At 53.4% G+C, this 20,695-nt stretch overlaps 1 protein-coding gene across 1 annotated transcript in view; it reads left to right on the forward strand.

Moving 5' to 3' along the window:
- The window catches only part of PADI4 (peptidyl arginine deiminase 4), a gene marked incomplete at both ends in the record, with an annotated part of 32,393 nt that extends 12,990 nt beyond the window's left edge, over window positions 1–19,403 (forward strand). Inside the window, 14 exons of the mRNA XM_080693256.1 lie at window positions 313–379; window positions 3,078–3,145; window positions 5,959–6,076; window positions 6,731–6,856; window positions 7,753–7,931; window positions 8,061–8,164; window positions 8,950–9,061; window positions 10,613–10,720; window positions 13,269–13,423; window positions 14,091–14,235; window positions 14,401–14,503; window positions 16,438–16,508; window positions 16,745–16,882; window positions 19,170–19,403. Of these exons, the coding sequence (XP_080549382.1) occupies window positions 313–379; window positions 3,078–3,145; window positions 5,959–6,076; window positions 6,731–6,856; window positions 7,753–7,931; window positions 8,061–8,164; window positions 8,950–9,061; window positions 10,613–10,720; window positions 13,269–13,423; window positions 14,091–14,235; window positions 14,401–14,503; window positions 16,438–16,508; window positions 16,745–16,882; window positions 19,170–19,403 (1,728 nt within the window). The remainder of the gene's footprint in view (window positions 1–312; window positions 380–3,077; window positions 3,146–5,958; window positions 6,077–6,730; window positions 6,857–7,752; window positions 7,932–8,060; window positions 8,165–8,949; window positions 9,062–10,612; window positions 10,721–13,268; window positions 13,424–14,090; window positions 14,236–14,400; window positions 14,504–16,437; window positions 16,509–16,744; window positions 16,883–19,169) is intronic.
- Window positions 19,404–20,695: the final 1,292 nt, after the last annotated feature.

Genomic DNA, 20,695 nt, shown 5'->3' on the forward strand with positions numbered 1-20,695 from the left:
CCTCCACCCGCCCGCAGAGCCTCCTTCCCTCCGAAAGATCAAGATGGCTTCTCCAGCACAGCGCCCACAGTGTCAGGGCGTTACGGGGGCAGCGTCTTGATTAAACTTGCCCATCCTGCCGGTGTTTAACAAGCACCGAACGCATGCCAGGCGGTGGGAAGGCAGACATGCGTGGAACCAGAGGCTGGTCCACGGGACCGTCTCTCTAGCATCCAGGCTATTTGGGCTGAGCTGAGCTGAGACCTAGTGGGGTCCGGTCTGTGTTTGCTGAGTGACTCTGTGAAGTCACTAATGTCCGCTGCTGTCTTCTAGGTTCGAGTTTCATACTATGGCCCCAACGCCCCTCCAGTCCAGGCCCTGCTCTACCTCACCGGGGTGGGTAAGTGACAACCGGCTTCTGGAAGTGTGACGCCCCCTCCCCACACGGCCCCCAGGCGTCTGTCCGGGACGAGGCACCCAGAGCTTACCTTAGACTGAGCGGAGCCGAAGAGCAACGTACGTACGTACGTCCGCTCAGACATCTGGTCGTTCAGAAATCTTCCATCCTCAGCGGGGGAACCATGAGGGAACCGTGAAGAAATCCAGCTGGAAGGGGGTGCAGGGGGCCTTGGACACAATAGCTCATTGCTCAGTCGGGACCTCAATACACAAGTCACACCTCAGACATTTATAGCCAGAGCAGAAGATGGCACTGACTTGTACAGTAAACAGACGTCGTGGTCCCCAAAGTGTCACCACTTTTGTCCTATCTGATCCATCTATTCGATACTTTTTTTTTTTTTTGGCAGATCTGGGGATGGATGGAACCCAGGGGCATTTGATCCCCGAGCTGCACCCCCTGCCCTATTTTTTTATTCTTTTTTTAATTCTTTTAATTTTTTTTTATTTTTTTTATTTTTTATTTTTTGGTGGTACTGGGGGTGGAACCCAGAGGCTTTCTACCTCCGGGCTATACTCCCAGACCTTTTTTATATTTTATTTGGAAACAGGGTCTCACTAAGTTGCTGAGAGCCTCACTAAGTAGCTGAGGCTGGCTTCGAACCCATGCGATCCACCTGTCTCAGCCTCCCAAACGCAGGGATTACAAGCGTGCGCCACCACGCCTGGTCCTATTTTTTTATTCTTTATTTTAAACAGGGTCTCACTGAGTTGCAAAGGGCCTCACTAAGTAGCTGAGGCTGTCTGCAAACCGCGATCCTCCAGTCTCAGACTCCCAAATGCCGGGATTACAAGGTGTGCCACCAGGCCCAGCTTCAATACTGTGTGTGTGTGTGTGTGTGTGTGTGTGTGTGTGTGTGTGTGTGTGTTACTAGGGATGGAACCCAGGGCCATTCTACCTCTGAGCCACACTCCCAGAACTATTTTATTCTTTATTTTGAAACAGGGTCTCACTAAGTTACAGAGGGCCTCACAGATTGCTGGGGCTGGTCGCAATCCTATGATCCTCCTGTCTCAGCCTCCCAAGTGCTGAGATTATAAGCGTGCGCCACCACATTCAGCTTCGATACTCTTTCTTAAACAAAGTCCAAAGCCAGGCATGGTGGCACATGTTTGCAATCCCAGCTTTGGGAGGCTGAGACAGGAGGATCGCATTTCGAGGAGAGCCTCAGCTAATTCGTGAGGCCCTCTGCAACTTGACGAGACCCTGTTTCAAAATAATGAATAAAAAGCTGGGCGTGGTGGCGCACACTTGTAATCCCCGCACTTGTGAGGCTGAGACAGGAGAACTGCACAGGTTCGAAGCCAGCCTCAGCTACTTAGTGAGGCTCTCAGCAACTTAGTGAGACCCTATTTCCAAATAAAGTATAAAATAGGTCTGGGAGTGTAGCCTGGAGGTAGAAAAGCCCCTGGGTTCCACCCCCAGTACCACCAAAAAAAAAAAAAAAAAAAAAAAAAATATATATATATATATATATATATATATATATAATAATGAATAAAAAATAGGACTGGGGGTATAACTCAGAGGTAGAATGCCCCTGGATTCCATCCCTAGTACCACAAGAAAAATAAAAAATAAAAGATAAAATCTATTTTTTAGTTTGCCTTCATCTTGAATAATATATTATTTTAAGTATATATTAAGTATGGCATGTGAAACCCTCAGGTTTCATTTCACCAATGGATTTTACTCACGTGGGTTTAAATAATAAGAGAGGCCAGGCGTGGTGGCTCTCCCTGTAATTCTAATACTTGGCAGGCTAAGACGGGAGGATTGCAGGTTCTCAGCCAGCCTCAGCAACTTAGCGAGGCCCCGCAACTTAGGCCCTGTTTCAAAATAAAATAGGGCTTGGGTGTAGCTCAGAGGTAGACTGCCCCTGGGTTCAGTCCCCGGCAACACATACACACACACAGATAAATAAATAAATAATAAGGTAGTACTTAAGCTCTGTGCCAAGACTTTATATTCAGTTCTTACAACAATCTGGTGAGGTTGGTCCTGTTATTATCCCATTGTACACGGGAGGAAACTGAGGCACGAGACCTAAATAAGCTTGCCCAGGGTCACCCCGCTGGCTGGTGAAGGAGCGGGTGGGCCCGGGCCACCCAGGACCATCGTCTCCGTGCTAACAGCGGCATGGACGCGTCTAAAGCGTGGCCGGGTCGGGCTCCCGTGGGCCCGGCGCTGTGTCCTGCTGCGAGGCACACGGGTGTGGTTGTATAGCTGACGAGGGAGGGAGGATTGACACGCTTTCTCGGCCATTTGGACTGTGTCACCGGGTACTGGGGCCTCGATGTGTCCCACACCGAGAGCTGTGCCACCGACCAGGCCCCTGAGGGCTGCGCCGGAGCCCGGCAGGGAGTCCTGCAGGGGCCTCATGCGGAGCCTTCCCTGGGTGGCTGGGATTCCTTCTGACACCCCGGGGCGGTCAGACCCATGGGTGCCCTTGGCCACTGCGGCCGTGACCCCCGATGGGGGCGGCATGGTCAGAAGCCCCGCTGTTCTGATGGCAGTCAGACTTCTCGGACCTGTGTCCTCTCTGGAAAAGGGGACTCCCACCCTGGCCACAAGGGCCGGGCCGAGACCCCTACTCCACGCCTTCACCCACCCTCTTCCTTCACCCTTGGGATTTCAGAAATCTCCCTTCGTGCAGACATCACCCGCACGGGCAAGGCGAAGCTGACCAAAACCGTGAAAAATCAGGTATGGACATACAAGCCCCGGAAATGCCCCTCCGCTCCGCTAGCTCGCCTTTGGCGCCACCTTGTGGTCATAGAGTGAACAGCACTCTGCCTCAGGAAGACAGAAAAGAGGATGAAAACCACTGGTGACATTTATATATGTGTGTGTATGCATGCATAGGTACATATATGCTTATAAGTATATATTTATATGCATACATATATACATACTATCTTGTTGGGGGGTAATGTGGATAGAACCCAGCGGCCTTCTGCCTCTGAGCTACGTCCCTATTTTGTATTTTATTTGGAAACAGGGTCTCACTAAGTTGCTGAGAGCCTCACTAAGTAGCTGAGGCTGGCTTCGAACCTGTGCGATCCTCCTGTCTCTGCCTCCCAAGCGCGGGGATTACAAGCGTGCGCCACCACGCCCAGCCATACTATCTTTTTTAGTGTGTGCATTACTGGGGATGGAACCCAGGGGCATTCTACCTCCGAGCTACAGGCCCAGCCCTATTTTTAATTCTTTATTTTGAAACAGGGTCTCACCAAGTTGCAGGGGGCCTCACTAAGTAGACGAGGCTGGCCGCGAACCCGCGATCCTTCCCGTCTCAGCCCCCCCAAGTACTGGGATTACAAGCTCTTTTACAAGGTCATATTTTCACCAATTGAGGGTTCAGAGAACATGTTTCCCAACAAACTGGAATATCTGCAGAGTCACCTAGCTAATACACAGCAGAGAAAACCATGTAGACGGGTCTAGACTATGGCTCAGAAATCTGCCCCAGGCTTTAACGAATATGAGAGGAGAGATCCTGGCGGTTCTATCTCCATGGGGTGAGTAATAAGGGGAGAGTGGCGGGGAAGAGGGAGGGAGCTGTGCGCATGGGACATGCCTTGTGGAGAGATAGGGTGGTGGTGGTGTGCACATCGGACCTTAAGACTATTAAGGTCTGGGGTCTGGGGATAGATTTCAGGGTGTCCCTGAAACCTCAAAGCTGCCTGCACAATTTTATGCCAGTGTGCAAGTGTTCCCTTCAGGAGCCTTCAACCTTTGGAAAGACTGAGATCCTTTTTTGGGGTCACCAAAAATGTAAGGAAGGGCCAGGCATGGTGGTACATGGCTGTAATCCTAGAACCTGGAAGGCTGAGACAGGAGGCTCTCAGGCTTAATGCCAGTGTCAGCAATTTAGCAAGACACCCCAGCAAACTAGTGAGACCCTGTTTCAAAATATAATAATAATAATAATAATAATAATAATAATAGTAATAACAACAACAACAACAACAACAGCCAAGGATGTAGCTCAGAGGTATTCTGGGTTCAGTCTGCAATTAAAAAAAAAAAGAAATAGAAGGAGGTGGAGGAGGAGGAGGAGGAGGAGGAGGAGGAGGAGGAGGAGGAAGAGGAGGAAGAGGAGGGCTAGGGTGTAGCTCAGTGATAGAGTGCCACTGGGTTTAGTCTCCAGTACCACACACACAGACACATACAAACACACACACACACAACCCAAAGGTTTGAAAGAGCGGCAGGTGGCGCAGCTTAATGGTAGGGTACATTCCTAGGATGATTTGAGGCCTTGGGTTCCATCCTGAGTGCCAAAATAAAAACAAAACCTTTTTTTTTCTATACTGGGGATGGAACTCAGGGGCCTCCTACCTCCAGTCTATGCTCCCAGGCCCATTTCATTTTTGATTTGGAAACAGGGTCTCACTGAGTTACTGACGGCCTCATTAAGTTGCTGAGGCTGGCTTCAAATCTGCACGATCCTCCTGTCTCTGCCTGCCAAGTACCGTGGATTACAAGTGTGTGCCACCACGCCCGGCACAAAAACCTTTTCAAGAGCAGGGAGGACTGTCCTCTGAGAGTGGACTCAAGTCCAGCCCCGGATGCGGCTGCTCCCCAGAACAGCTCCTGCCCAGGAGGCATCACCATCAGATCCCAGGGTGGGCCCCCTCGCTCTAATCTCTAGACAGATAGTAGCCGGCTGTTAAGAATAGTGTCCACCCTTAGAGGAACAGGTAATTATGGGTTCACATAATAACCATGTAAATTAAGATCTCCACACACATATTTGTCTCCATTCGGTCAACCCAACATTATCTTTTTAAGCTGTTGCAATCCAGCCAGACATAGTGGCCACATCTATCATCCCAGTACTTGGGAGGCTGAGACAGAAGAATGACAGGTGTAAGGCCAGCCTCAGCAACATGGCAAGACTCTCCACAACCCAGCAAGGCCCTGTTTCAAAACAAAACAAAGAAAGCCGGGCGTGGTGGCGCACACTTGTAATCCCAGGGGCTTGGGAGGCGGAGACAGGAGGATCGCGCAGGTTTGAAGCCAGCCTCGCCGGCTTAAGAGACCCTGTTTCCAAATAAAAATATAAAAAGCAGGTCTGGGAGTGTAGCCTGGAGGTAGAAGGGTTTCCAGGAACCCCAGTACCACCAAAAAAAAAAAAAAAAAGAAGGAAAGAAAGAAAATAGGGCTGGGGATGTAGCTTGGAGGTAGAACACCCCTGGGTTCAATCTCCAGTAATACACACACACACACACACACACACACACACACACACACACACACACAGCTGTTGGGACCCATTAATGCCGCCTTGGGCTCCTTTATGTAAGTGGATGAATTGTATTTTTAGATGAGTTTATTTGTGACTTTTGGAGCAGACAGCAATCCTCTCTTGGCACCCAAGAATGGCTGACTCGGGACCAAGATGGGGAGACGGGTGGGCTGCATGAGGCCCAGGGGCTGTGAGGGAAAGTTGGCCGCGCTTTTCCCGGGGCTGGAGGGTTCCAAGCATGGACCTTCTCTTCTCCTGTCCACAGAGGACCTGGACCTGGGGCCCCCGTGGACAAGGGGCCATCCTTCTGGTCAACTGTGACAAAGACAGCCCCAACTCCTCGGCCACGGACTGTGAGGACGCAGAGGTGCTTGACAGCAAAGGTGAGTGAGGCCCCGCGCCAGTTTGAGGCCAGCCTTGGTAATTTAGTGAGCCTCTCGGCAACTTAGTGAGACCCTGTTTCTAAATAAATAAATAAATAAATAAATAAATAAAACAGGGCTGGGGGTCTAGCTCAGAGGTAGAATGCCCCTGGTACCTCAAAAGTAAAACTATGGGTGGCGCATGCTTGTAATCCCAGTACTTGGGAGGCTGAGATAGGAGGCTCGTGGTTTGCGGCCAGCCTCAGCTACTTAGTGAGGCCCTTTGCAACTCAGTAAGATCCTATTTCAAAATAAAGAATAAAAAATTGGGCTTGGGGTATAGCTCGGAGGTAGAATACCCCTGGGTTCAATCCCCTGTACCACAAAAAATAAAATAACTAGGGTTCAACTCCTAGTACCACCCATGCATGCGCGTGCACGCACACACACACACACACACACACACACACACACACACACACACAGAGTCCCTGCTTTTTTGCCCTAGTGGGAGAAGTCTAAGAACTTAGCCCAAAATGGACAATATCGTTTAACACTAGAAATTGCATAAGGAAAATGAGCCAGGTCATGTGGCTGGGAGGGCGGCGGCCGGCTCGGGAGATGAGTGAGCCGGCCCCATCGCCCAAAGCCTCTGGCCGCATCTTCTCGTCCTAGACCTGCAGGACATGTCGCTGCTGACCCTGAGCACCAAGACCCCCAAGGATTTCTCCAGCAAGCATCACCTGGTGCTCCACGTGGCCAAGCCCGAGGCCGACAAAGTGCGGGTGTTTCAGGCCGCCCGTGAGTCCCGACTCTGATCCCCTCCAGCTCTGTTCTTTCCCTGGTCCAGTGAGGTGCCTGTCACACACCTAGCTTGCAAATGATTCCTGAAGCAGGGACACAGCCTTCAGCAAGACAGACATCTACCTGAGTAGAACACCCGGTGTGTGAACTGTGTTAAAGGCCACGGAGAACACAGCAGGGACTGCAGTGGGGCGCGAGGGCCACCCGTGCAGATGCCCTGGCAGGGGCAAAGGCCCCGCGGTGCCTTTGAGGAACACAGGGGGCTCACTGCAGCTGGAGTGTCGTGTGCGCGGGTTAATTCGCAGATAAGGATGGAGAAGGGGCGGACCAGGCTGGCGCGTGCTGACTGTGGCTTCCATGCCAAGCGAGATGGGCCGTGGGAGGAGCTTGCAGAGGCACAATTAGATTTGATGCCCTTCCCTTCAAGACCAAAGCAATCAGAGTCACCCTGGCCGGTGACAGCAGCTCCTGGCCTCCACCTGACATGCCTCCTCCCGCGCGCTCAGGGTCCCCCCAGAGCCCTCGGCCTCACCTCCAGTTTCAGCAGCCTTTGCGTGCTCCATGGAGGATGGTGGTTCTGTGTCCTTGGTAACCTCTGCTCCCATCCCAGTGTCAGCAGAGACCTGGCCGGAGTAGTGTATGGGAATGAGGGAGAGAGGGAAGGAATGATGTACTGTGGACCTCCCGCGAGGCTGTGGAGGTCCCAGGCACCGTCATGGAGGGAGAGCCGGGGGGCAATGTCCCACTGGGGCTTCGGTCCTTTCCTCCCAAGTGAGGCTTTGCTTTGGGGGGCTCTTAGGAGGTGACAGGTCCTGGGGAGAGCATGCCAGTCGCCAGGAGATGGGAGCAGGGTCTTCATGGGCACACGGGCCTGAGCCTCCTGCCCTGTCTAGGGAACAAGCCGCCGTCCAGGTTCAAGGCGGTCCTGGGGCCGCAGCAGCCCTCTCACCTCCTGGAGCTCCAGGGCGGCCAGCACAGCACGGACTTCTACGTGGAGGGGCTCGCCTTCCCCGACGCCAACTTCCCGGGTCTCATTTCCCTCGCCGTCTCCCTGCTGGACACGTCCAACCCGGTAGGCTGCACCCGAAACAGTGGCCTGGCCAGCGAGGCGGGGAAGGAGTATGAAGCCCCGGGGAGGGGGGGGGAGGTGGCGGCTGTGGGGCCCAGCTGCTGGGACAACCCTTCTCCCTGCCCCCTGCAGGAACTCCCCGAGACTCTGGTCTTCCAAGACAGTGTGGCCTTCCGCGTGGCCCCCTGGATCATGACCCCCAACACCCAGCCCCCCCAGGAGGTGTACGTGTGCAGGTGAGGGGCCTGGAGTGCTGGGGCTCAGCGGGAGGAGTCCCAAGCTCTAGCTGCAACACGGCACGATCCCCAGCTGGACTTCCAGGGCTTCTCGGAGCGTGGCCGGCTGCGCCCAAGGCTGGGATGCTTGTGTACTTGTTTACATGCCTTCCGGGCCGAGCCCTGGGCTGACGGTCTTGTCTCTGGGGATGGGATCCACTTGCATCTGGGGAGACCTGGACATCCATCCTGCAGCCTGCCAGCCCTGGCGAGAGTGCCAGGGTCCCCCTTCCCCTTCCCATTGCTTTAGAGGCAGAAAGGACAAGAGAGTAGGCCGGGCGTGGTGGCGCACGCTTGTAATCCCCGCGCTTGGGAGGCGGAGACAGGAGGATCGCGCAGGTTCGAAGCCAGACGCGCTGGTTTACGAGACCCTGTTTCAAAATATATAAAAAAAAATAGATCTGGGAGTGTAGCCTGGAGGTAGATGGGCTTCCAGGAACCCCAGTACCACAAAAAAAAAAAAAAAGAACAAGAGAGTAACCCCGAGGCTGTCCTGGGGAGGGGGCGTGGCCTTCGGCAGTGACCTCCAATCACCCTGTCTTCTCCTTAAGGGGCACCTGCTGGTCCCCTGTCGTGGACTGTGATGAGGTGGTTCAGAGGGATGGTGCTGGCTAAGATCAGAGAGACAGATGAGCCAGGTCTCTCTCCGTTGGGGCCGCTGTGGTCTCTGGGGCTTCCGCGTGCCCCCTCCCCCAAGCGCGAGCTGCGGACTCCAGTGTACAAGGAGCCGCCCTTCCTCTTTCTAGGGTTTTAGAAAATGAAGACTTCCTCACGGCAGTGGCTGCCCTGGCCAAGAAAGCCAAGTGCAAACTGACCGTGTGCCCGGAGGAGGAGAACATGGACGACCAGTGGATGCAGGTACTGGCCCCTGGCCGCGCCCGGCCGCCTCCAAGGGAGGGATGGGGGCGGAAGCTGCGGAGGGCGGGGCCCAGGGAGCCCAGGCAAGGACTCTGGGGACATCGATCGATCGTGGGCCACTGTGGGGCTTTTTTTTTTTTTTTTTTTTTGTGGTATGTATGGAACCCAGGGGCATTCGACCTCCAAGCTACACCCCCTGCCCTGTTTTTTATTTTTTATTTTGAAATAGGGTCTCACTGAGTAGCTGCGGCTGTCCAGGAACTGCGATCCTCTGGTCTCAGCCTCCCGAATGCTGGGATTACAAGCGTGTGCCATCATGCCCGGCTTTTTTTTTTTTTTTTTTTTTTGTATTGGGGATGGAAACCAGGGACATACTACTTCTGAGCTATACCCCAACCCTATTATTTTTATCTTGAAACAGGGTCTCACTGGGTTGCAGAGAGCCCTGGTAAACTTCTGAGGCTGGCTTTGAACTTCCGATCCTCCTGTCTCAGCCTCCCAAATACTGGGATTACAGGCTTGTGCCACCTCTTCCCTCTTGGCCACCAGTTTTGGGTTTTTTTGGGGGGGTGGGGTGGGGGGTGTACTAAGAATTGAACCCAGGGGCAGTCTACCTCTGAGATACAGCCTCAGCCCTAATTTTTGAAACAGAGTCTTGAGCCAGGCGTGGTGGCGCACGCTTGTAATCCCAGCACTTGGGAGGCTGAGACAGGAGGATCACTCAGGTTCGAAGCCAGCCTCAGCTACTTAGTGAGGCTCTCAGCAACTTAGTAAGACCTTGTTTCCAAATAAATATAAAATAGGTCTGGGAGTATAACCTGGAGGTAGAAGGGCCCTGGGTTACATCCTCAGTACCACAAAAAAATAAAATAAAAAGAAAGAAACAGGGTCTCACTAATTTGCAGAAGGCCTCACTAAGTTGCTGAGGCTAGCCACAAGTCTGCGATCCTCCTGTCTCAGCCTCCCAAGTACTGGGATTACCTAGTGAGACTCTGTTTCAAAACAAAAAATAAAAAGGGATGAAGCCAGGCATGGTGGCGCACGCTTGTAACCCCAGCCTTCGGGAGGCTGAGACAGGAGGATCGCGATTCATGGCCAGCTTCAGCTACTTAGTGAGGCCCTTTGCAACTCAGTGAGACCCTGTTTCAAAATAAAGAATAAAAAAAATAGGGCTGGGGGTGTAGCTCGGAGGTAGAATGCCCCTGGGTTCCACCCCCAGTTCTAGGAAAGAAAGAAAGAAAGAAAGAAAGAAAGAAAGAAAGAAAGAAAGAAAGAAAGAAAGAAAGAAAGAAAGGAAGGAGGGAAGAAAGGAGGGAGGGAGGGAGGAAGGGAAGGAGGGAAGGAAGGAAGGAAGGAAGGAAGGAAGGAAGATAGATCTTATTAAATTGCTGATGGCCTCCCTAAGTGCTGAGGCTGTCCTCAAACCTGTAGTCATGGGGATTACAGGTATGGGCAACAAGGGTGGGAGATATGGACTCTGCACCCCCCTCCCAGCACCGGATGCCAAGACCCTCCCAGGTGCCACAGCCCCTTCCTGCTCACTCCACACAGGATGAAATGGAGATTGGCTACATCCAGGCCCCGCACAGGACGCTGCCCGTGGTCTTTGACTCCCCGAGGAACAGAGGCCTGAAGGACTTCCCGGTCAAGCGCGTCATGGTACCTGTGCGGGCAGGCAGGGCCACAGAGACCCAGAGCCTGGCCTTGAGGCCCCTCCCCTTCCTGGGCGGGGCTTGGTATTTTTTTGCCCTTACCCTGAGAAGCCCTGGCTCTTGGTTTCCCCAAGCCCTTGCTCCCTGAGCCCAGCTCATCCTCGGGCTGATCCTACCAGGGCACGCTGCGGGTGGGACCAGTGGCAGGGCCTGTCTTTTCGGGGATCCACTGAGGAGGTTGGGGCAGTTGGGGGTCCATGACCACTTCCTAGGTGTGGCTTCAACAGCTGGAGTCACCACGGGTGGGGTGGAAAGTAACATAAGGGATGTGTCATGGTGCCTGGCGTGGCAGGCTGGTGCAAAGTCAGCACAGAATAATAATAATAATAAAATAATAATAATAATAATAATAATAATAAACAATAACAATAACGATAATGACAGTTGCCTTTATAGAACATGCATCCTGTGTCCTTCGCAAAGTTAAGTTCTTTGCAGTACCTGACTCATCTAATTGGGCCACTTTGTGTGTGTGTGTGTGTGACACTGGGTATGGAGCCCAGGGCCTTTTCTACCTCCAGGCTATACTCCCAGACCTATTTTTTTTTTTTTTTAATTTGGAAACAGGGTCTCACTAAGTAGCTGAGGCTGGCTTTGAACCTGTGCGATCCTCCTGTCTCGGCCTCCCAAGAGCTGGGATTACAAGCGTGCGCCACCACGCCCGGCTTGGACTACCTTTTTTTGAAGCTGTTATCAGTAGGCCCATTTTGCAGATGAAGAAACTGAAACTCGGGCTGCAGGAGTCAAAATTTGGCCGAAAACCAGGCCAGTCGGGCTTTGGGGAACAGAGCCCCCAGGGTGCTTGCTCGCCCTGCCTCCCGACTTTCCCAGAAAGAGCCCTGGAGTGTGCGGAAAATCTACCTCCAAGTTATACCTCCAGCCCTATTTTTTTATTCTTTTATTTTTTGAAACAGGGTTTCACTGAGTTGCAAAGGGCCTCACTAAGTACCTGAGGCTGTCTGAGAACCGCGATCCTCCTGTCTCAGCCTCCCAAAGACTGGGGCTACAAGCATGCACCACCATGCCTGGCTTCATCCCTTTTTATTTTGTTGTTTCAAAACAGTCTCACTAGGTTAATAAGAATCTCACTACTTGGCTGAGGCTGGCCTACAACCTGCAATCCTCCAGGCTCAGCCTCCCAAGGACTGGGATTACAGGAGTGTACCCCTGCGCCCCCTAGGTCTGTGTTATTTTTTTTTGGGGGGGGGAGATTAGCTTAGTATTTATTTTATTTTATTTTTATTTATTTTTTGACATTTTTAATATAACATTCAGTTTAATTTCTTATATCTGTTAGTTATAGCTATGTTTTTCTTAATTTATTTTTATTGGTGCATTGTAATCATACATCACATTGGAACACAAGACTTGAGAGGATAAACAAGCATACATCATCCAATTAGCCCTCATCCAGCCCCCATCCCATTCCCTCCCCCTCCCTCGATCCCATGCTTGTTTGGTGATTAACTTTGATACATTTGTTTATGTACCTCCTGCTTTTTAAAGAGGCTCCATCCTCCCCTATTCCATACCCTCTGCTTGGTCACCTTAATTGCTTCACTATAGGGCCCTTTCTATAGCTCGACCTCTTCCTGTTGCCCGTTTCCTCCTGGTTATTGCTGATTAGGGGAAGCATCTGGTTTTAATTTTCTGCGATATTTCTCTGTGCATGCCGTGTTGCAAGTACCGATCCCACTCTTGACGGCCCCAGTAGTGGCCTGGCTACCCGGTGGACTGATCCAGACCTCGCTGGCTCCAGCAGCGGCCTTGCCTCATGGGAGGCCCCGATTCTGGTCTCGCTGGCCCTGACACCGGCCTAACACCTCAGCTGGATCCGATCCCAGCCTCAGTGGCCCCAGCACCGGCCTAGCCTCACGGCAGGCTCCGATGTTGGCCGCTGGCCTCGGCACCGGCCTAACCCCTCGGCAGGCTCCGATCCCAGCCTCGCTGGCCCCAGCACCGGCCTAACCCTTCAGCAGGCTCCGATCCCGGCCTCGGAGGCCCCAGCACTGGCCTTGCCTCACGGCAGGCTCCGATCCCAATAGGCCTGTGTTATTTTAAGCCACTAAGTTGGTGCGATTTGCCACATCTGCCATAAAGCTCATACAGGCAGCAAGAAATGTGTCCCTCTTACAAAGACCCACAGGGAGACATCACAGCCATTCTGAGACTCGCGTCCCAGCCCAGGAGCAGGATGGGGCTCGTGTGGACAGGGAGCAGTGGCCATCGGGACAGTTCAAGTCCCCGAGCTTCCACAAACTGGACCACCCTGAACTCAGTCTCTTCATCTGCAAAACGATATTGTGCAAATTTATTATTACACCCAAGTTAAAGTCTAATGCGTAGCAGCAGGCAGGGACTAGGGTCACAATGCAAAAAAAAAAAAAAATGCTAGCCCCTTCCCTTGTCCCCGTGGCCCACAACGGCCCGAGGGTCTCGAGTTCTCCGCAGCCTCGTGCACGCACACCGTCCTCAGCCCACGCTTCTCTCCTCAGGGTCCAAATTTTGGCTACGTGACCCGAGGGTCCCCAACAGAGGAGATCACTGGGCTGGACTCCTTTGGGAACCTGGAAGTGAGCCCCCCAGTCAGAGTCGGGGAGAAGGAATACCCGCTGGGACGGATTCTCATCGGAAACAGCAGTTACCCCAGGTGAGCGGGGGACGTGAGGGAGCCAGGACCCCGGGTGCCAGGGTCAAGCGGAAACCAGGGAAGGCCCTGCCCGCTCCCGGCCACCAGGGCTCCAAACACTAGGAAGAGGAGCTGGGGTAGGGACTTTTGAGCTGAGGCTGAATTCAAGAAGGACATCTGGGGGAGAGTGTCCTGGGGAAGGGACTTTTGAGCTGAGGCTGAATTCAAGAAGGACATCTGGGGGAGAGTGTCCTGGCGTATGCAAGAGCGTGTGTAAAGGTCCTGCGGCAGGAATGAGCTTGGTGTTCAGGAAGGCCAGGGCAGAAGAACAGACTGAGGAAGATGCTGAATCAGAAAACAGGCTCAGAAGGTGAAGGGCCACCCCCGAGGCCACATGCTCAGTGAGAACGCATCCGGATTCTGTGTTTCTCCCATGATACTTGGGCTGATCTGACAGACCGTGCCTTTGTGGCTAGGCTCCGGTCCTAACTACCTCTGTGACTCCGTGCCTCAGTTTACCTCAGCGAAAGCAAATGACAGTTCCTAAGTGCCTTGGATGCCAAGGGACATATGGGTGTTCTAGGCTCCCGGATCCCTGCTCCGATGATGAAGAAGAACCCGGGTTCCTTGACGAGCCCCCAGTCTCTCCGCGTGAGCCCTGTCATGCTCCTCCCGCCCTGGCCGGCAGCACTGAGAGCCGGGAGGTGAACCAGGCCCTGCAGGACTTCCTGGGCGCGCAGCAGGTGCAGGCGCCCGTGAGGCTCTACTCGGACTGGCTCTCTGTGGGCCACGTGGACGAGTTTCTGAGCTTCGTCCCAGCGCCTGACAGGAAGGTAAGGCCGGAGCTGCCCGAGGGCTGCAGGCTCCTTCCCACCCGCAGGGCCACTCTCCGCCCAACTTCCCAACCCTTCCTCCCCAGGCTCGGCCTGGGTCCCAGCCCACACCCCTCCCGGAGCCTGGGCCAGCCGCCCTCTGACCCGGCTCTCCCTCGGCCTCAGGGCTTCCGGCTGCTCCTGGCCAGCCCCCGCTGCTGCTACCGGCTCTTTCGGGAGTTGCAGAAGGACGGCCACGGGGAGGCGCTGCTGTTCGAGGGGCTCAAAAGTGAGTCGGCCATGCCTCCTTCCTCCGCCATCACAAGGCCTCCCACCAGGGGCCATTGTCCAGGCAACCGGGCTCTTGTGAGCACCTACTGTGTGCAGAAACAGGGGTGCCAGTGCGGGGTGCTGCAGGATCCGGTGGGCTAGCTCCTGGCGGGGCTCGAGGAAGGCTTCCTGGAGGAGGCAAAGACGGGGAGTTGGGAGGATGGTGAGCTGGAGCTGGCCAGGGAGGGCAGGAGCCAAGCGAGAGGGCTGGTGCAAGGTCAGGGGCCGCAGGGAGCAGGGGCAGGGGGGGGGGGGCTTCAGGGAAGGCCAGTGTGGCCTGAGCCAGGGGGAGATTTTTTTTTTTTTTTTTTTTTTGGTGGCACTGGGGATAGAACCCAGAAGCATTCTATCTCCGAAATAAACCTTCAGCCCGATTTCATTTCTTACTTGGAAACAGGGCCTCACTAGGTTGCGGAAGGTCTTGCTAAGTTGCCAAGGCTGGCTTCGAACCTACGATCCTTCTGTCTCAGCCTCTCAAGTACCAGGATTATAAGAGTGCACCACCACGCCCAGCTCTGGTTCTTTTTTTTTTTTTTTTTCCTTTTTTTTTTTCCTTTTCGAGTAGAGAGCCCGGGGTTTTGCACATACTGGGCAAGTTCTCTCTCACTGAGCGATACACCCCAGCACCTGTTCTGTTTCTTTCTAAATGGGATCGGTTCAGAGAGGAGCAGATTTCTAGGAGTGAGGGCAACTTTCTTTTTTTTGGTGGGGGCGGGGGTACTGGGAATTGAGCCCAGGGGCATGCTACCTCTGAGCTACACCCCAGACTTTTTTTTATTTTTCATTTGGAAACAGGGTTTCGCTAAATTGCTGAGGCTGACCTCAAATCTAGAATCCTCCTATCTCAGCCTCCCAAGTACTGGAATTATAGGCAAGTGCTACCATGCCTGGCTAAGGACAACCTTTGTGTGTGTGTGTGTGTGTGTGTGTGTGTGTGTGTGTGTGTGTTGTGGTACTGGGAATTGAAGAGGCATTCTACCTCCAAGCTACACCCCCCAGCCCTATTTTTTTATTTTTATTTTTTTGAGGGTCTGGGGATGGAACCCAGAGGCATTTGACCTCCGAGCTACACCCCCTGCCCAATTTTTTATTATTTATTTTGAAACAGGATCTTGCTAGGTTGATGAGATTCTCACTACTTGCTGAGGCTGTCCTTGAACCTGCAATCCTCCTGTCTCAGCCTCCCAAGTACTCCCAAAGGATTTTAGGCATGGGCCACCATGCCTGGCTGACTGTAATTTTTGTGTGTGTGTGTGTGTGTGTGTGTGTGTGTGTGTGGTACTGGGGATTCTACCTTCAAGCTACACCCCCATCCCTATTTTTTAGTCTTTATTTTGAAACAGGTTCTCACAAGGTCATGGGAGCCTCACTAAATAGCTGAGGCTGGCCTCAAATCTGCAATCTTCCTGTCTCTGCCTCCCAAATGCTAGGATTACAAGCGTGTGCCACCACGCCCGGCATGAGGGCAACATTTTTAATGAGTCCTCCCAGGGCTACAATATTTCCCTCGCAGAGGCTCACAACAAACATGTCTGTTAGAAACTTTCACTGCCCCCATTTCACAGAACCGAACACCGAGTCCCCACTGTACCCGACCAACCAGAAGTCGATCTCTGCCGGGCATGGTGGCACACGCTTGTAATCCCTGCGCTTGGAAGGCGGAGACAGGAGGATCGTGCAGGTTAGAAGCCAGCCACGCTGGCTTAAGAGACCCTTTTTCCTAATTTTAAAAAGTATAAAAATAGGTCTGGGAGTGTAGCCTGGAGGTAGAAGAGTTTCCAGGAACCCCAGTACCACCAAAAATAAATAAATAAATAAATAAAATAAAATAAACAGAAGTCGACTTCTGAATTCATTTGGGTGACTTGTCTCTTTGCCTTTTTCTTGTGACAGGAAAAAAGCAACAGAAAATAAAGGACATTCTGTCCAACAAGGTTCTTAGAGAACAAAACGCATACGTAGAGGTAGGAAGCCTGGGTGTCCCTCCCGGCCACCACCTGCCCCCCGCGACTAGAGTCCCGGGCAGAAGCCTCCTGGCCTGCGTGCCGGCGGCTGGTAAACAGCGCCGGGGATGTGGCGGTCCCAGGCAGAGGGGAGGCAGAGGCCCTGCCATCCCCAGAAGCACCCGCTCAGGGCGCAGCCCCCATCTCTGCTCCCTGGCCCCCAGGCCCATTGTCCCTCCTCCCGTCCCCCTCCCCAGAGCTGCATCGACTGGAACCGCGAGGTGCTGAAGCGGGAGCTGGGCCTGGCCGAGGCCGACATCGTGGACATCCCCCAGCTCTTCAAACTCGAGAAGTACAACGAGACACGCAAGGCCGGCGCCTTCTTCCCCAACATGGTGAGGGGGGCCTGACCCCGCGGGGTGCAGCGCGGAGGCGGCTGAGAGAGGCTGGGTGGATTCTGGGGCATCCCAGACTCTTTCCCACAGCCACTGGGGCCTGCCTGGGCCTGGACAGCCCACAGAGACCCTGCTGGTGTCCCTCAGCATTGGGGGAGTCGGCCTCTCCCACCTCGTTCCAGAGGAAGCAAAGAATAGGACTTGGAGATGGCGTCAAAGCCAGGTCTCCCCTGCGGAGGGTCTGGAGATGGGCAGGGTCAAGCCGCAGACAAGATTCTCACCACTAATCGCACGAAGGGATCCCACGTGGAGCCCAGGATGCTCCCAGGTCAGGATCCCACGTGGAGGCCAGGATGCTCCCAGGTCAGGATCCCACGTGGAGCCCAGGATGCTCCCAGGTCAGGACCCCACGTGGAGCCCAGGATCCTCCCAGGTCAGGACCCCATGTGGAGGCCAGGATCCTCCCAGGTCAGGACCCCACGTGGAGCCCAGGATCCTCCCAGGTCAGGATCCCACGTGGAGGCCAGGATGCTCCCAGGTCAGGACCCCACGTGGAGGCCAGGATCCTCCCAGGTCAGGACCCCACGTGGAGGCCAGGATCCTCCCAGGTCAGGACCCCACGTGGAGGCCAGGATCCTCCCAGGTCAGGACCCCACGTGGAGCCCAGGATCCTCCCAGGCCAGGATCCCACGTGGAGGCCAGGATGCTCCCAGGTCAGGCACCTGTGTGGAGCCCTTTAACTGTGACCCCCCCGCCCCAGGCACTATTTTTGACATCATCTGTATTTTGTTTTGTTTTGTTTTGGTGGTACTGGGATTCCTAGAAACCCTTCTCCCTCTGGGCTACACTCCCAGACCTGTTTTATTTTTGGAAACAGGGTCTCTTAAACCAGCGTGGCTGGCTTCGAACCTGCACGATCCTCCTGTCTCCGCCTCCCAAGCGCGGGGATTACAAGCGTGCGCCACCACGCCCGGCTGTATTTTTTTTTTTTTTGAACCCAGAGACATTCTCCCTTTCAGCCACACCCCAGCCTGATTTTTTTTTTTTTAACTCTTGAAACAGGGTCTCACTGGTAGCCGAGGCTGACTGTAAACCTGTGATCCTCCTGTCTCAGCCTCCCAAGTACAGGGATTACAGGCGTGTGTGCCGCCACCACGCCCGGCTTACATCCTCTGTATTGTAACCATCCCTCTGGTCTGATATCTCCTCTTCACAGAATACTCGAGGGCCACGTGGAACATGCCCAGTTCTGAGACCGGAGGTCACAGTTCACAAGGAGCCACAGGCCCCATCATAGCTGGGTTCTGTTTCTGTCTTGCTTTTTGCTTTTCTGGTCCTAGGGATTGAAGCCAGGGACAGTCTATCTCTAAGCTCTACTCCAGCCCTATTTTATTTGGAAACAGGGTCTCCCTAAACGCCAGAGGGCCTAAGTGGCTGAGGCTGGCTGAGAACGTGCAATCCTTCTATCTCATCTTCCCAAGAACTGGGATTACAAGCGTGCACCACCACACTCAGGTCATTATAGAAGTTTTCAAACTGAGCTCCCCAGAGCTGGGGTGTCTGTCTCCACCTTGTGCCCTGAGTTTCTGCAAAACATTTCATTGAGAATGAAGGTTTTCTTGACCAAAAAGCAACTGGGAGGAAGGGGCCACCTCCCCCTGGAGCCCTGAGTAGAGTCACTAGGCTTTCCTCACCCGCGGAGCTAGCCAAGAGCGACACCCATGTCAAGGGGCCCACGTGTTGCAAGGGTGTCATCAGGGCTGGCTGTGCCTCTGCTGGTCCAGGCCCTTGGAAGGAGCCTAAGAGATAGGACCAGGGCGCCTGCGGAGGCATGCGGGAGTAGAGACAAGGGAAGAACAGGCAGAAAGGAACTGTGCACAGCACTCATGGCCGTGTGGACTTAGCAGTGTGTGTCCTGGAGTCCAGCTACCTGGTGTGTAGGTCTGGGACAAGCGGGTGGCCTTAGATAACCCTCAGTTTCCCCTTCTGTAAAGTGGGGCTGTTATAGCCAGAGGTGGCGGTGCATGCTTGTAATTCCAGTACTTGGGAGGCTGAGACAGGAGGAGTGCAGGTTTGAGGCCAGCCTCAGCAACTTAGCAAGACCCTGTTTCAAATAAAAAAAAAAAATCAGAGAGGTTTGGGGGTATAGCTTGAAGGTAGAATGTCTCTGTGTTCAATCCCTAATACTGAAATTTAAAAATAAAAATATATAGTAAAGCTATTATATCTGAAGGTCAGAGGTGGGAGAGGACGCTCAGACGGTGACCTGGGCCCTCGCCTCCCCCAGGTGAACATGCTGGTCCTGGGCAAGCACCTGGGCATCCCCAAGCCCTTCGGGCCCATCATCGACGGCCGCTGCTGCCTGGAGGGGAAGGTGCGCGAGCTGCTGGAGCCGCTGGGCCTGCGTTGCACCTTCATTGACGACTACCTGTCCTACCACATCCGCAAGGGCGAGGTGCACTGCGGCACCAACGTGCGCCGGAAGCCCTTCGCCTTCAAGTGGTGGCACATGGAGCCCTGAGCCCGCGCCCGTCACCGTCCCCGGGAGGAACCTCCCGGCCAGAGGTCGCAGGCCCCGGATGTGTGGCCCAGCAAGGGTCCCGGGGCGGTGACTGGGTCCCGGGTCCCTTTGCCCATCCCAAGATGGGCCCAGCATCGCAAACTCAGCTCCGTTCTGAGAACCCAGAATGAAGATTTTTAAAAAATCACTGTGTAAGTGCAGTCATAAAAGTTCATTTATTTCGTCATGGTGGAGTTGGCTTTTACAAACTTAAAAGCGTTAGCCGGGCGTGGTGGCGCACGCTTGTAATCCCAGCATTCGGGAGGCTGAGACCTGGAGGATCGCGGTTCGCGGACAGCCTCGGCTACTCAGTGAGGCCCTCTGCAATTCAGTGAGACCCGGTTTCAAAATAAAGAATAAAAAATAGGGTAAGGGGTGTAGCTCGGAGGTCAAATGCCCCTGGGTTCCATCCCCAGACCTGCAAAATAAATAAATAAAAATAAAGGATAAAGAATTTAAAAATAGGGCTGGGGGTGTAGCTCAAAGGTAGAATGCCCTGGGTTCCATCCATACTGAGAAAGAAAAAAAAAAAGTGCTACCGGGATGCTGAAGGCCAAAGGTCCTTGGTGTCTTTTGCTCCCAGGGATATATTCTGTCCATGAAGTCGGGCTTGGCAGGGCCTGGGAGGAACACCTGTAATCCCAGTATTTAGGAAGCTGAGACAGGATGATCAAAGCTTCAAGCCCAGCTTCAGCAATTCAACGAGACTGTCAACAATCTGGCAAGACCCTGTTTCAAAACAAAAGAGCAGGAAGGACGTGGTGGCTCACGCCCGTCATCCCAGTTCTTAGGAGGCTGATACGGGAGGATGAAAGGTTCGAGGACAACCTCAGCAAGTAGTGAGATTCAGCAACCTAGTAAGACCCTGTTTCTAAAGAAAAATAATAAAATTGGGATGGGGGAGTCTAGCTTGGAGGCAGAATGCCTCTGGGTTCAATTCCTAGTACCAAAAAAAAAAAAAAAAAGTCTTGCATGATCCTAGTTGGTACTAAGCTCCCTACAAAACTTTTCCAGGAAGGGGGGCAGAAAACTGAACCCCCTGAAGGCTGAAGGCCATATCAGCTCCCAGACAGCCATTGGGTGCACGTCCTGGGGTACATGGGCGTTCCTTTGGTTATTCATTTTAAAGTATATGTGTCTATAAATTATACCCCTCTGCATGTATGTTTTTTTTTAACAAAACATGAAAGTATTTTTAAAAATAGAGCTGGGCATGGCGGCACACCCTGTAATCGCAGTACTGAGGATTGAAC

This window comes from Muscardinus avellanarius (genome assembly GCF_963383645.1).
Source record: "Muscardinus avellanarius genome assembly, chromosome: 3".
In the NCBI taxonomy this organism is placed as follows: domain Eukaryota; kingdom Metazoa; phylum Chordata; class Mammalia; order Rodentia; family Gliridae; genus Muscardinus; species Muscardinus avellanarius.